At 48.9% G+C, this 11,969-nt stretch overlaps 2 protein-coding genes across 2 annotated transcripts in view; both read left to right on the top strand.

Annotated features, from left to right (window-relative positions):
- Positions 1-7,204, top strand: part of LOC121305938 (potassium voltage-gated channel subfamily A member 7) — a 23,270-nt gene extending 16,066 nt beyond the window's left edge. Inside the window, exon 3 of the mRNA XM_041237627.1 lies at positions 7,122-7,204. Within this exon, the coding sequence (XP_041093561.1) occupies positions 7,122-7,125 (4 nt within the window). The 3' untranslated portion in view covers positions 7,126-7,204. The remainder of the gene's footprint in view (positions 1-7,121) is intronic.
- Positions 7,141-8,961, top strand: LOC121305969 (neurotrophin-4). Its single transcript, XM_041237694.1, has one exon. The coding sequence runs from the start codon at positions 7,141-7,143 to the stop codon at positions 8,065-8,067; it is 927 nt and encodes a 308-aa protein (XP_041093628.1). The 3' UTR covers positions 8,068-8,961.
- The last annotated feature ends 3,008 nt before the right edge of the window (positions 8,962-11,969 follow it).

Raw genomic sequence — 11,969 nt, 5'->3', positions numbered from 1 at the left:
TGTGTGCGTGTATATCTGTGTGCGTGTATATCTGTGTGCGTGTATATCTGTGTGTGTGCATGCTATGTGCTGTATATCTGTGTGTGTGCATCGCTGTGTGCGTGTATATCTGTGTGCGTGCATCGCTGTGTGCGTGTATATCTGTGTGTGTGCATCGCTGTGTGCGTGTATATCTGTGTGTGTGTATCGCTGTGTGCGTGTATATCTGTGTGTGTGCATCGCTGTGTGCATGTATATCTGTGTGTGTGCATCGCTGTGTGCGTGTATATCTGTGTGCGTGCATCGCTGTGTGCGTGTGTGTGTGTGCATCGCTGTGTGCGTGTATATCTGTGTGTGCATCGCTGTGTGCGTGTATATCTGTGTGCGTGCATCGCTGTGTGCGTGTATATCTGTGTGCGTGCATCGCTGTGTGCGTGTATATCTGTGTGTGTGCATCGCTGTGTGCGTGTATATCTGTGTGTGTGTATCGCTGTGTGCGTGTATATCTGTGTGCGTGCATCGCTGTGTGCGTGTATATCTGTGTGCGTGTATATCTGTGTGCGTGTATATCTGTGTGCGTGTATATCTGTGTGTGTGTATCGCTGTGTGCGTGTATATCTGTGTGTGTGTGTCTCTGTGTGCGTGTATATCTGTGTGCGTGTATATCTGTGTGCGTGCATCGCTGTGTGCGTGTATCGCTGTGTGCATGTATATCTGTGTGCGTGTATATCTGTGTGCGTGTATATCTGTGTGCGTGTATATCTGTGTGTGTGTATCGCTGTGTGCGTGTATATCTGTGTGTGTGTATCGCTGTGTGCGTGTATATCTGTGTGTGTGTATATCTGTGTGCGTGTATATCTGTGTGTGTGTATCGCTGTGTGCGTGTATATCTGTGTGTGTGTATATCTGTGTGCGTGTATATCTGTGTGCGTGTATATCTGTGTGTGTGTATCTGTGTGTGTGTATATCTGTGTGTGTGTATCGCTGTGTGCGTGTATATCTGTGTGTGTATCGCTGTGTGTGTGTATATCTGTGTGTGTGTATAGGCTGTGTTGTGTATCTGTGTGTGTGTATATCTGTGTGCGTGCATCGCTGTGTGCATGTATATGTGTGTGTATATCTGTGTGCGTGTATATCTGTGTGTGTGCATCGCTGTGTGCATGTATATGTGTGTGTGTATGTGTGTGTGTGTGTATATCTGTGTGTGTGTATCGCTGTGTGCGTGTATATCTGTGTGTGTGTATCGCTGTGTGTGTGTATATCTGTGTGTGTGTATATCTGTGTGTCTGTAAATCATCTGCTGTGTGTGTGTATATCTGTGTGCGTGTATAAGCTGTGTGTGTGTATATGTGTGTGTAATCTGTTTGTGTTGGACTGTCTGCACAACCATGTTCCCCCACGAACAACAAGCCAGTATCGAGTCTGATAAATCACTGTGTGTGTGTGTGTGTGTGTGTGATATATGACAGACAGACAGACAGATTGAAAGTGTGTGTTGTGTGATCCAATCTGAGTGTGCCCCAGCAACTTCTGTGATCAATAGTGCAACACACTCCTGTCTGTACTGTGTCTGTGTACTAGATACTCTGTCCCTACATAGAATTGTCTAGACGTTAGATAATAGATAGTCTGTCCTGTCTGTCTAGACAGACTATCTATCTGTCAGTCTAGATCTGTCATCTATCTGTATCTATCATCTGTTAGTCTATAGTACAGACAGTAGACAGACAGATAGATAGATAGATAGACAGACAGACAGACAGATACAGATAGATAGAGACAGACAGACAGACAGACAGATAGATAGATAGATAGATAGACAGACAGACAGATAGATAGATAGATACAGATAGATAGATAGACAGACAGACAGACATAGATAGACAGATAGATATACATACAGACAATAGACAGATCTATGAGACAGATTTACAGACATAGACTATATAGATACATAGTCTATATTAGACAGACTGACAGACATAGCTAGGATGGATAGAATAAGATAGTCCAGACATACTACAGACCCTGTCAGTCCTTGTCTAGATTGTATAGATTTATAGATAGTATAGACTACGGAACATACATAGATAGATTCTAGTATGATATCTACTAGATACACTACAGACACACGATAGATAATTATCTACAGACATAATCACACCACAGACACATTTATTGACATCACTACAACCGCAAACCTCTACTAAGACAGACAAGACTATATAGATAGATATAGATAGATAGACAGACAGACAGACATAGACAGACATAGATAGACAGACAGACATAGATAGATAGACATAGATAGATAGACAGACAGATATAGACAGACAGACAGACAGATAGATAGACAGACATAGACAGACAGTTTTACAGACATAGATAGATAGATAGATAGGGAGGGAGGCAGACAGACACGCAGACAGACAGACGCGTTGAAATGCGCTCAGATAAAGCTGCAGCTCACCAGTGCGGCTGCGCGTCTCTCCCAGCGGTGCAACTCCGTGGGAAGTCGAGACAGACACCCACGCAAATATTCACACCCAGCGTGTATTTTTCTTTGGCTTTTCCTGATAGTTTGGAGAAAGTGGGAAAGCGAGTTATGCCGCACGGGCACCGTAAAGTTCTTGTTTAATCAGTTTGTTTGTGTGTGTTTTTTTTTTAATAAACAAACAAACAAGTTGATTTCCTGTATCGCATTTTTTTTTTAAATAAACGAAACACTTTGGAGATTTTTATGTGTTTTTTTTTTTTAAACTAGCCTAACATATAAAACCGCGCCCCTGTTAATTTACTAATTAGTAAATTTGTTAATTTATGTTTATTTTCGGAGCTGTTTTCCCGAAACTGTTGCCATGACGACAGTCCAACTTTATTTAAACAGAACATCCGTTTTACGTTTGTTTGTTTTTTATTTTTTATTTTATTTAATAATAAATAAATAGCCAAATAATTTATTTATGAAAAATAATCAATTTATTGTCAAAATGTCGAGTATATTAACCTTCAGTGGATTAATCACCGCCGTCCAAAGAAACGACACATAAATTGCTTTCGTTCTTGGGACAAATTTTCCCTCCAAAAAATAATAAAATAAAACGAACAGTTAAGTGTGTTTATTTACACGAGATTGACTAATTAACGTCTATCAAGAAATCTCCATTCTGGTTCAATTAGTCTTTCACCTGACTTAGTTAAGTATTTCGATTTATTTATTTGTTTTGAAAGGCTGTTTACACCCGTTTGACTACCAAGTAATTTCGTGAAACTGTGGAGATCTCTTTCCTATAGACCTCTATACAGCTCTGCAGTGTTGAGAGTGGAGATCTCTTTCCTATAGACCTCTATACAGCTCTGCAGTGTTGAGAGTGGAGATCTCTTTCCTATAGACCTCTATACAGCTCTGCAGTGTTGAGAGTGGAGATCTCTTTCCTATAGACCTCTATACAGCTCTGCAGTGTTGAGAGTGGAGATCTCTTTCCTATAGACCTCTATACAGCTCTGAAGTGTTGAGAGTGGAGATCTCTTTCCTATAGACCTCTATACAGCTCTGCAGTGTTGAGAGTGGAGATCTCTTTCCTATAGACCTCTATACAGCTCTGCAGTGTTGAGAGTGGAGATCTCTTTCCTATAGACCTCTATACAGCTCTGCAGTGTTGAGAGTGGAGATCTCTTTCCTATAGACCTCTATACAGCTCTGCAGTGTTGAGAGTGGAGATCTCTTTCCTATAGACCTCTATACAGCTCTGCAGTGTTGAGAGTGGAGATCTCTTTCCTATAGACCTCTATACAGCTCTGCAGTGTTGAGAGTGGAGATCTCTTTCCTATAGACCTCTATACAGCTCTGCAGTGTTGAGAGTGGAGATCTCTTTCCTATAGACCTCTATACAGCTCTGCAGTGTGGAGAGTGGAGATCTCTTTCCTATAGACCTCTATACAGCTCTGCAGTGTTGAGAGTGGAGATCTCTTTCCTATAGACCTCTATACAGCTCTGCAGTGTTGAGAGTGGAGATCTCTTTCCTATAGACCTCTATACAGCTCTGCAGTGTTGAGAGTGGAGATCTCTTTCCTATAGACCTCTATACAGCTCTGCAGTGTTGAGAGTGGAGATCTCTTTCCTATAGACCTCTATACAGCTCTGCAGTGTTGAGAGTGGAGATCTCTTTCCTATAGACCTCTATACAGCTCTGCAGTGTTGAGAGTGGAGATCTCTTTCCTATAGACCTCTATACAGCTCTGCAGTGTTGAGAGTGGAGATCTCTTTCCTATAGACCTCTATACAGCTCTGCAGTGTTGAGAGTGGAGATCTCTTTCCTATAGACCTCTATACAGCTCTGCAGTGTTGAGAGTGGAGATCTCTTTCCTATAGACCTCTATACAGCTCTGCAGTGTGGAGAGTGGAGATCTCTTTCCTATAGACCTCTATACAGCTCTGCAGTGTTGAGAGTGGAGATCTCTTTCCTATAGACCTCTATGCAGCTCTGCAGTGTGGAGAGTGGAGATCTCTTTCCTATAGACCTCTATACAGCTCTGCAGTGTTGAGAGTGGAGATCTCTTTCCTATAGACCTCTATACAGCTCTGCAGTGTGGAGAGTGGAGATCTTTTTCCTATAGATCTCTATACAGCTCTGCAGTGTTGAGAGCGGAGATCTCTTTTAAAATCCATTCTCTCACCTCTTATTAGCTTTATTAACAGGATCACTGGCCCCTCCCTTTAAAGGAGCGCTGACCATCTTTAAAATCCATTCTCTCACCTCTTATTAGCTTTATTAACAGGATCATCTCCATTCTCTCACCTCCCTTTAACAGGAGCTGGCCCCTCCCTGAGCGCCATCTTTAAAATCCATTCTCTCACCTCTTATTAGCTTTATTAACAGGATCGCTGGCCCCTCCCTTTAAAGGAGCGCTGACCATCTTTAAAATCCATTCTCTCACCTCTTATTAGCTTTATTAACAGGATCACTGACCCCTCCCTTTAAAGGAGCGCTGCCCATCTTTAAAATCCATTCTCTCAGTATGAGATTCTAGTTAGGAGCGCTTACTTAACAAAAAAAAAAAATCAATTGAGATTGCTATTGTAAGTTAATGAAAACGATAACACACGACTTTTCAGGTCCACCGACTCAAAACGCTCAAGTTGATAAACTATTGTAAAGCTTTATTCCAACACATGACATTTTCGTTGTAGTTTGTGTAAACAATGTCGTGTTGAAGCTGTCATTCCATGGTAACGAGACCTGAGGGGGTGTGTGTAAAATTTTTTTTTTTTTTTTTTTTTAAATATGATCACGCCTAGCGCTGGATCAGAAACTCCAAACCAGGAGAGACAGAGAGAAAGTCAAGTTAGCAGAGAAACGTTTTAATGCCTTCGTCACCCAGAACTGCACTGGATCAGAAACTCCAAACCAGAAGAGACTGAGAGAGAAAGTCAAGTTAGCAGAGAAACGTTTTAATGCCTTCGTCACCCAGAACTGCACTGGATCAGAAACTCCAAACCAGAAGAGACTGAGAGAGAAAGTCAAGTTAGCAGAGAAACGTTTTAATGCCTTCGTCACCCAGAACTGCACTGGATCAGAAACTCCAAACCAGAAGAGACTGAGAGAGAAAGTCAAGTTAGCAGAGAAACGTTTTAATGCCTTCGTCACCCAGAACTGCACTGGATCAGAAACTCCAAACCAGAAGAGACTGAGAGAGAAAGTCAAGTTAGCAGAGAAACGTTTTAATGCCTTCGTCACCCAGAACTGCACTGGATCAGAAACTCCAAACCAGAAGAGACTGAGAGAGAAAGTCAAGTTAGCAGAGAAACGTTTTAATGCCTTCGTCACCCAGAACTGCACTGGATCAGAAACTCCAAACCAGAAGAGACTGAGAGAGAAAGTCAAGTTAGCAGAGAAACGTTTTAATGCCTTCGTCACCCCAGAACTGCACTGGATCAGAAACTCCAAACCAGAAGAGACTGAGAGAGAAAGTCAAGTTAGCAGAGAAACGTTTTAATGCCTTCGTCACCCAGAACTGCACTGGATCAGAAACTCCAAACCAGAAGAGACTGAGAGAGAAAGTCAAGTTAGCAGAGAAACGTTTTAATGCCTTCGTCACCCAGAACTGCACTGGATCAGAAACTCCAAACCAGAAGAGACTGAGAGAGAAAGTCAAGTTAGCAGAGAAACGTTTTAATGCCTTCGTCACCCAGAACTGCACTGGATCAGAAACTCCAAACCAGAAGAGACTGAGAGAGAAAGTCAAGTTAGCAGAGAAACATTTTAATGCCTTCGTCACCCCAGAACTGCGCTGGATCAGAAACTCCAAACCAGAAGAAACTATGAGAGAGAAAGTCAGGGGGGTGTCTGAATCGTGTTTGGTGTTGCTGTATAATATATAAAACTATGGCTATTGAAACTCAGGGGGGTGTCTGAATCGTGTTTGGTGTTGCTGTATAATATATTAAACTATGGCTATTGAAACTCAGGGGGGTGTCTGAATCGTGTTTGGTGTTGCTGTATAATATATAAAACTATGCATATTGAAACTCAGGGGGGTGTCTGAATCGTGTTTGGTGTTGCTGTATAATATATTAAACTATGGCTATTGAAACTCAGGGGGGTGTCTGAATCGTGTTTGGTGTTGCTGTATAATATATTAAACTATGGCTATTGAAACTCAGGGGGGTGTCTGAATCGTGTTTGGTGTTGCTGTATAATATATTAAACTATGGCTATTGAAACTCAGGGGGGTGTCTGAATCGTGTTTGGTGTTGCTGTATAATATATTAAACTATGCTGAAACTGGCTATTGAAACTCAGGGGGGTGTCTGAATCGTGTTTGGTGTTGCTGTATAATATATTAAACTATGGCTATTGAAACTCAGGGGGGTGTCTGAATCGTGTTTGGTGTTGCTGTATAATATATTAAACTATGGCTATTGAAACTCAGGGGGGTGTCTGAATCGTGTTTGGCGTCCCTGTATAATATATTAAACTATGGCTAGAACCTTAGCATCTGAACTACAGCTCCCAGCACCCCTCACTCTTACTGCTAGTGCAGTGGCATGCTGGGAGCTGTAGTTTTTAATGATTTTGTTATAATAGCTATTGAAAGTCAGTGGAATTATTTTAACTCCTCCTCTTTCTCTCCTCCCTCAGCTGACGCCATTCTGAAGTGATGCGCTGGCTTCCTCTGGTTGCCATGGTGATTGCCTCCCTCTTAGCAACGACCCTCCCCTTTCCACAGAGCTTCCTGGATGAAGACCACTCCCCTTGGCAACCACCGCCACAACAACAGCAACCACCTCCCCCAGCACCACGGCGACCACACAGCCCTAGCAACAAGACCCAGGCCGTCGCCACAAACCACAAGCAGACCAAAAACAGGACTAAAAACCCCAGGAAATTAAGAAACCGACCCAAAACTACCCCCAGCTACCCAGTCTACACGAACAGCCTGCACCCAGGCCAAACTAAAGATGCCTTCCCTCCAGTTTATGGACTCCAGCCTCCCCCCCTGGAAGGCAGAATGGGAGAGCCCAAGCTGGGCAGCGGAGGTTTGGGGATCGAACCACTGGAGCTGGGAACGGGGGGGGAACGGCAGTTCCTGACGGAGAACCCCAGGGTCGTCCTCTCCAGCAAAATCCCTCAGAGCCCTCCGGTTTTTTTCCCCGCCGAGGAATTCTCCTGGGGCAGCGAGATGGACGACAGCGAAGCGGCAGGGAGAAACGACACACGCCACAGGCGGTCAGACGCCAAGAGGGGGGAGCTGTCGGTGTGCGACTCGGTCAGCGTCTGGGTGACGGACAAAAAGACAGCGACGGACCTGCGCGGGGTGTCCGTGACCGTCCTGTCCGAGGTCCGGACCCTCACCGGCCCCCTGAAGCAGTACTTCTACGAGACGCGGTGCCGTGGGGAGCCCGGCCCGCTGTCCCGGCCCGGCTGCCGCGGGGTGGACCGCAGGCAGTGGCTGTCCGAGTGCAAGGTGAAGCAGTCCTTCGTTCGGGCGCTGACCCTCAACGAGAGAAACCTGACGGGCTGGAGGTGGGTCCGGATCGACACGGCGTGCGTGTGCGTGCTGCTGGCCCGTACTGGAACCGCTTAGAACCCCTGGTTCTGATTCCCAGAGATTTTTACACATTTGTTTTCTGTAGCTGTTTTTACTGCTATGTTTAAATTGGACAGTTTCTTTATGAAGAATATATTGACCAAGAGATAGACACAGCATGCTGGTGGTAGCAGTGGGATACGATTACTAGACGAAGATAATTATTATTATATTTATATAGCGCCTTTCGCAGTGGAGCACCGTCACAAAGCGCTTTACAAGAGACCAGGGTGTGTGAGCCGTGCATCAGCTGCAGAGTCTCTTACAACAACGCCTCACCCCAAAGACGCAGCGCAAAGGGGGTTCAGCGACTCGCTCCGGGTCCCACACAGGGAGTCAGGGGCTGAGCTGCGATTTGAACCCGGGTCCTGCTGGTTACAAACCTGTTTCTTTAACCACTGGACCACTTAGATAGCGAGGTTGACAGTATACTGGTGGTAAAAGTGGGATATTTTAGTTTGGCAGAGATCTGATAGATAGATGGATAGATAATGACAGATATAAGGATGCAAATAAGACTCTCATCTGTCCCATAATTCAGCTGAAAATTCAACAACCGCCATCTGTCTGTCTAAATATCCCACATCTACCACCAGTATGCTGCATCTCTGGTCTGTAAATCCAGCTAGAAATCTCCTTCAGCCAGTGACTGTCTGTCTAAATATCCCACTGCTAACACTAGTGTTCTATCTCTGTCTGTCTAAATATCCCACCATTACCACCAATATGTTGTAACTGTTTTCTCTATAAGAGTTTTTATAGGAGTCTTATTTCTGTCCTAAAATGCTTGACATGTCAAAATCTGTCCATCCTGCTCAGCTCTAAACACTAGAGCCAGCCTCCCTCCCTCCCAGTCCCTCCTCAGCTCCATTAGAGCCCGGCTCCCTCTCCCAGTCCCTCCTCAGCTCCACTAGAGCCAGCCTCCCTCCCTCCCTCCGTCCCTCCCTCCCAGTCCCTCCTCAGCTCCACTAGAGCCAGCCTCCCTCCCTCCCAGTCCCTCCTCCTCCACTAGAGCCATGCCTCCCTCCCTCCCTCCCTCCTCAGCAACCACTAGAGCCAGCCTCCCTCCCTCCCAGTCCCTCCTCAGCTCCACTAGAGCCAGCCTCCCTCCCTCCCAGTCCCTCCTCAGCTCCACTAGAGCCACACTGCCTCCCTCCCTCCCAGTCCCTCCTCAGCCCTCCACTAGAGCCACACTGCCTCCCTCCCTCCCAGTCCCTCCTCAGCAAACCACTAGAGCCAGCCTCCAGGACCCAGTCCCTCCCAGCTCCATTAGAGCCCAGCCTCCCTCCCTCCCAGTCCCTCCTCAGCTACCACTAGAGCCACACCTTCCCTCCCTCCCAGTCCCTCCTCAGCTCCACTAAAGCCACACTGCCTCCCTCCCTCCCAGTCCCTCCTCAGCTCCACTAGAGCCAGCCTCCCTCCCTCCCAGTCCCTCCTCAGCTCCACTAGAGCCAGCCTGGGCAGCGGAGGTTTGGGGATCGAACCACTGGAGCCTGGCCTCCCGGGGGGGGACCGGCAGTTCCTGACGGAGAACCCCAGGGTCGTCCTCTCCAGCAAAATCCCTCAGAGCCCTCCGGTTTTTTTCCCCGCCGAGGAATTCTCCTGGGGCAGCGAGATGGACGACAGCGAAGCGGCAGGGAGAAACGACACACGCCACAGGCGGTCAGACGCCAAGAGGGGGGAGCTGTCGGTGTGCGACTCGGTCAGCGTCTGGGTGACGGACAAAAAGACAGCGACGGACCTGCGCGGGGTGTCCGTGACCGTCCTGTCCGAGGCCCTCCCTCCCTCCCAGTCCCTCCTCAGCTCCACTAGAAGCAGCCTCCCTTCTCCCAGACGCTCCTCAGCTCCACCACTAGAGCCCGGCCTCCCTCCCTCCCAGGCCCGGCTGCCGCGGGGTGGACCGCAGGCAGTGGCTGTCCGAGTCCCTGCAAGGTCCACTAGAGCAGTCCTTCGTCCCGTCCCTCCTGACCCTCAACGAGAGCCAAACCTGACTCCCTCCCAGTCCCTCCTCGGATCGACACGAGCGTGCGTGTCCCGTGCTGCTGGCCCGTAGCCCTCCTCTGTCCCTCGTCTCGAGATCCCTCGGGGGCGGAGGGGAGGGTCCTTGCCCTCCCTGCCCGATCCCCTTCTCAAGCTCCAAGGAGTCGAGGTGATCTCGGTCGTAGGGAGGGAGGGATGTCCCTGCCCATCAAGTCCCTCCTCATCTCCACTAGAGATCCTCCCTCCCTCGGTCGCCCTCCGGGTGAGAACAGAGGTGATCTCCTCGTCAGGAAGGGAGTGAGGAAGGTCTCAGGGAGAGTCACCTCCCAGGAGTCTCCCCTAGAACCCCTGGTCCCTCCTGATTCCCAGAGATTTTTACACATTTGTTTTCTGTAGCTGTTTTTACTGCTATCCAGTCCCTTTAAGCTCCACTAGAGCCAGCCTTTCTTTATGAAGAATATATTGACCAAGAGATAGACACCTCCCTGCTGGTGGTAGCAGTGGGACTAGAGCCACACCCTCCCCCCCTAGACGAAGATAATTATTATTAGATTTATATAGCGCCTTTCGCAGTCCCTCCTCAGCTCCACAAGAGCCGCCTCCCTCCCTCCAAGTCCCTCCTCAGCTCTCCACTAGAGCCAGCCTGCCCCCTCCCTCCCAGTCCCTCCTCAGCTAACCACTAGAGCACACACTGCCTCCCTCCCTCCCAGTCCCTCCTCAGCTCCACTAGAGCCTCCCTCCCTCCCTCCCAGTCCCTCCTCAGCTCCACTAGAGCCACAGCCTCAGCTCCCACTAAGTAGAGGTGAGGTTACGGCTGGAGACAGTCGAGGGGATGGTATGGCTCAGGTCGAGGAGTCAATCTCGGTCCGTGGCCAGGGAGGGTCAGGGAGCCTCCCGAATCTCGGTCTCACCCTCAGCTCAGGGAGGAGTCTCCCTCGTCGCTAGGGAGGTAGGGGGTCCCTCCTCAGCTCCACTCGTCAGCCCAGGCCTCAGATGCCTCCCTCCCTCCCCAGTCTTCTCCTCAGCTCTAAGCCGCACTAGGGAGCCACTTCCTCCCACTCCACTAGAGCCCACTGTAGGGGGTCAGAGTCGAGTGAATCTCAGTGAAAGTCGAGCCTCCGCAACTAGACACTGGAGCCAGCCTCCCTCCCTCCCTCCCAGTCCCTCCTCAGCTCTAACCACTAGAGCCACACTGCCTCCCTCCCAGTCCCTCCTCAGCTCTAACCACTAGAGCCAGCCTCCCTCCCTCCCAGTCCCTCCTGCTCTCCACTAGAGCCAGCCTCCCTCCCTCCCAGTCCCTCCTCAGCTCCACTAGAGCCACTGCCTCCCTCCCTCCCAGTCCCTTCAGCTCTAAGAGACTAGAGCCACACTGCCAGCCTCCCTCCCTAGATATCCTCAGGAACCACTAGAGCCAGACTGCTCCATCCCCTCCCAGTCCCTCCTCAAATCCAGCTGAGAGCCTCCCTCCCTCCCAGTCATCTCCTCTGCTCTAACCACTAGATCCCACTGCTCCCCCTCCCCCAGTCTCCTCAGCTCCACTATTAGCCGGACCTGCCTCCCTCCCTCCCAGTCACCCCTCCTCAGCTCCACCTAGAGAGCCCAGCCTCCCTCCCTCCCCGTCTCTCCTCAGCTCTACCACTAGAGCCCCACCTCCCTCACCTCCCAGTCCCTCCCAGTCGAGTCCTCAGCTCCACTAGAGCCAGCCTCCCTCCCCCCATCCATCCATTCGCCTCCTCAGCTCCATGAGATCCCTCCCTCCCCCCCCCAGCCTCCCTCCCTCCCAGTCCCTCCTCAGCTCCACTAGAGCCAGCCTCCCTCTCCCAGTCCCTCCTCAGCTCCACTAGAGCCACTGCCTCCCTCCCTCCCTCAGCTCCACTAGAGCCAGCCTCCCTCCCTCCCAGTCCCTCCTCAGCTAACCA

Source organism: Polyodon spathula, chromosome 45 (assembly GCF_017654505.1).
Source record: "Polyodon spathula isolate WHYD16114869_AA chromosome 45, ASM1765450v1, whole genome shotgun sequence".
In the NCBI taxonomy this organism is placed as follows: Eukaryota; Metazoa; Chordata; class Actinopteri; order Acipenseriformes; family Polyodontidae; genus Polyodon; species Polyodon spathula.
This window is presented reverse-complemented; position numbering and strand designations above follow the sequence as displayed.

What these genes read in the sequence shown, in the direction of transcription:
- LOC121305969 (XM_041237694.1), top strand. Translation starts at nt 7,141, where the DNA reads ATGCGCTGGCTTCCTCTGGTTGCCATGGTGATTGCCTCCCTCTTAGCA.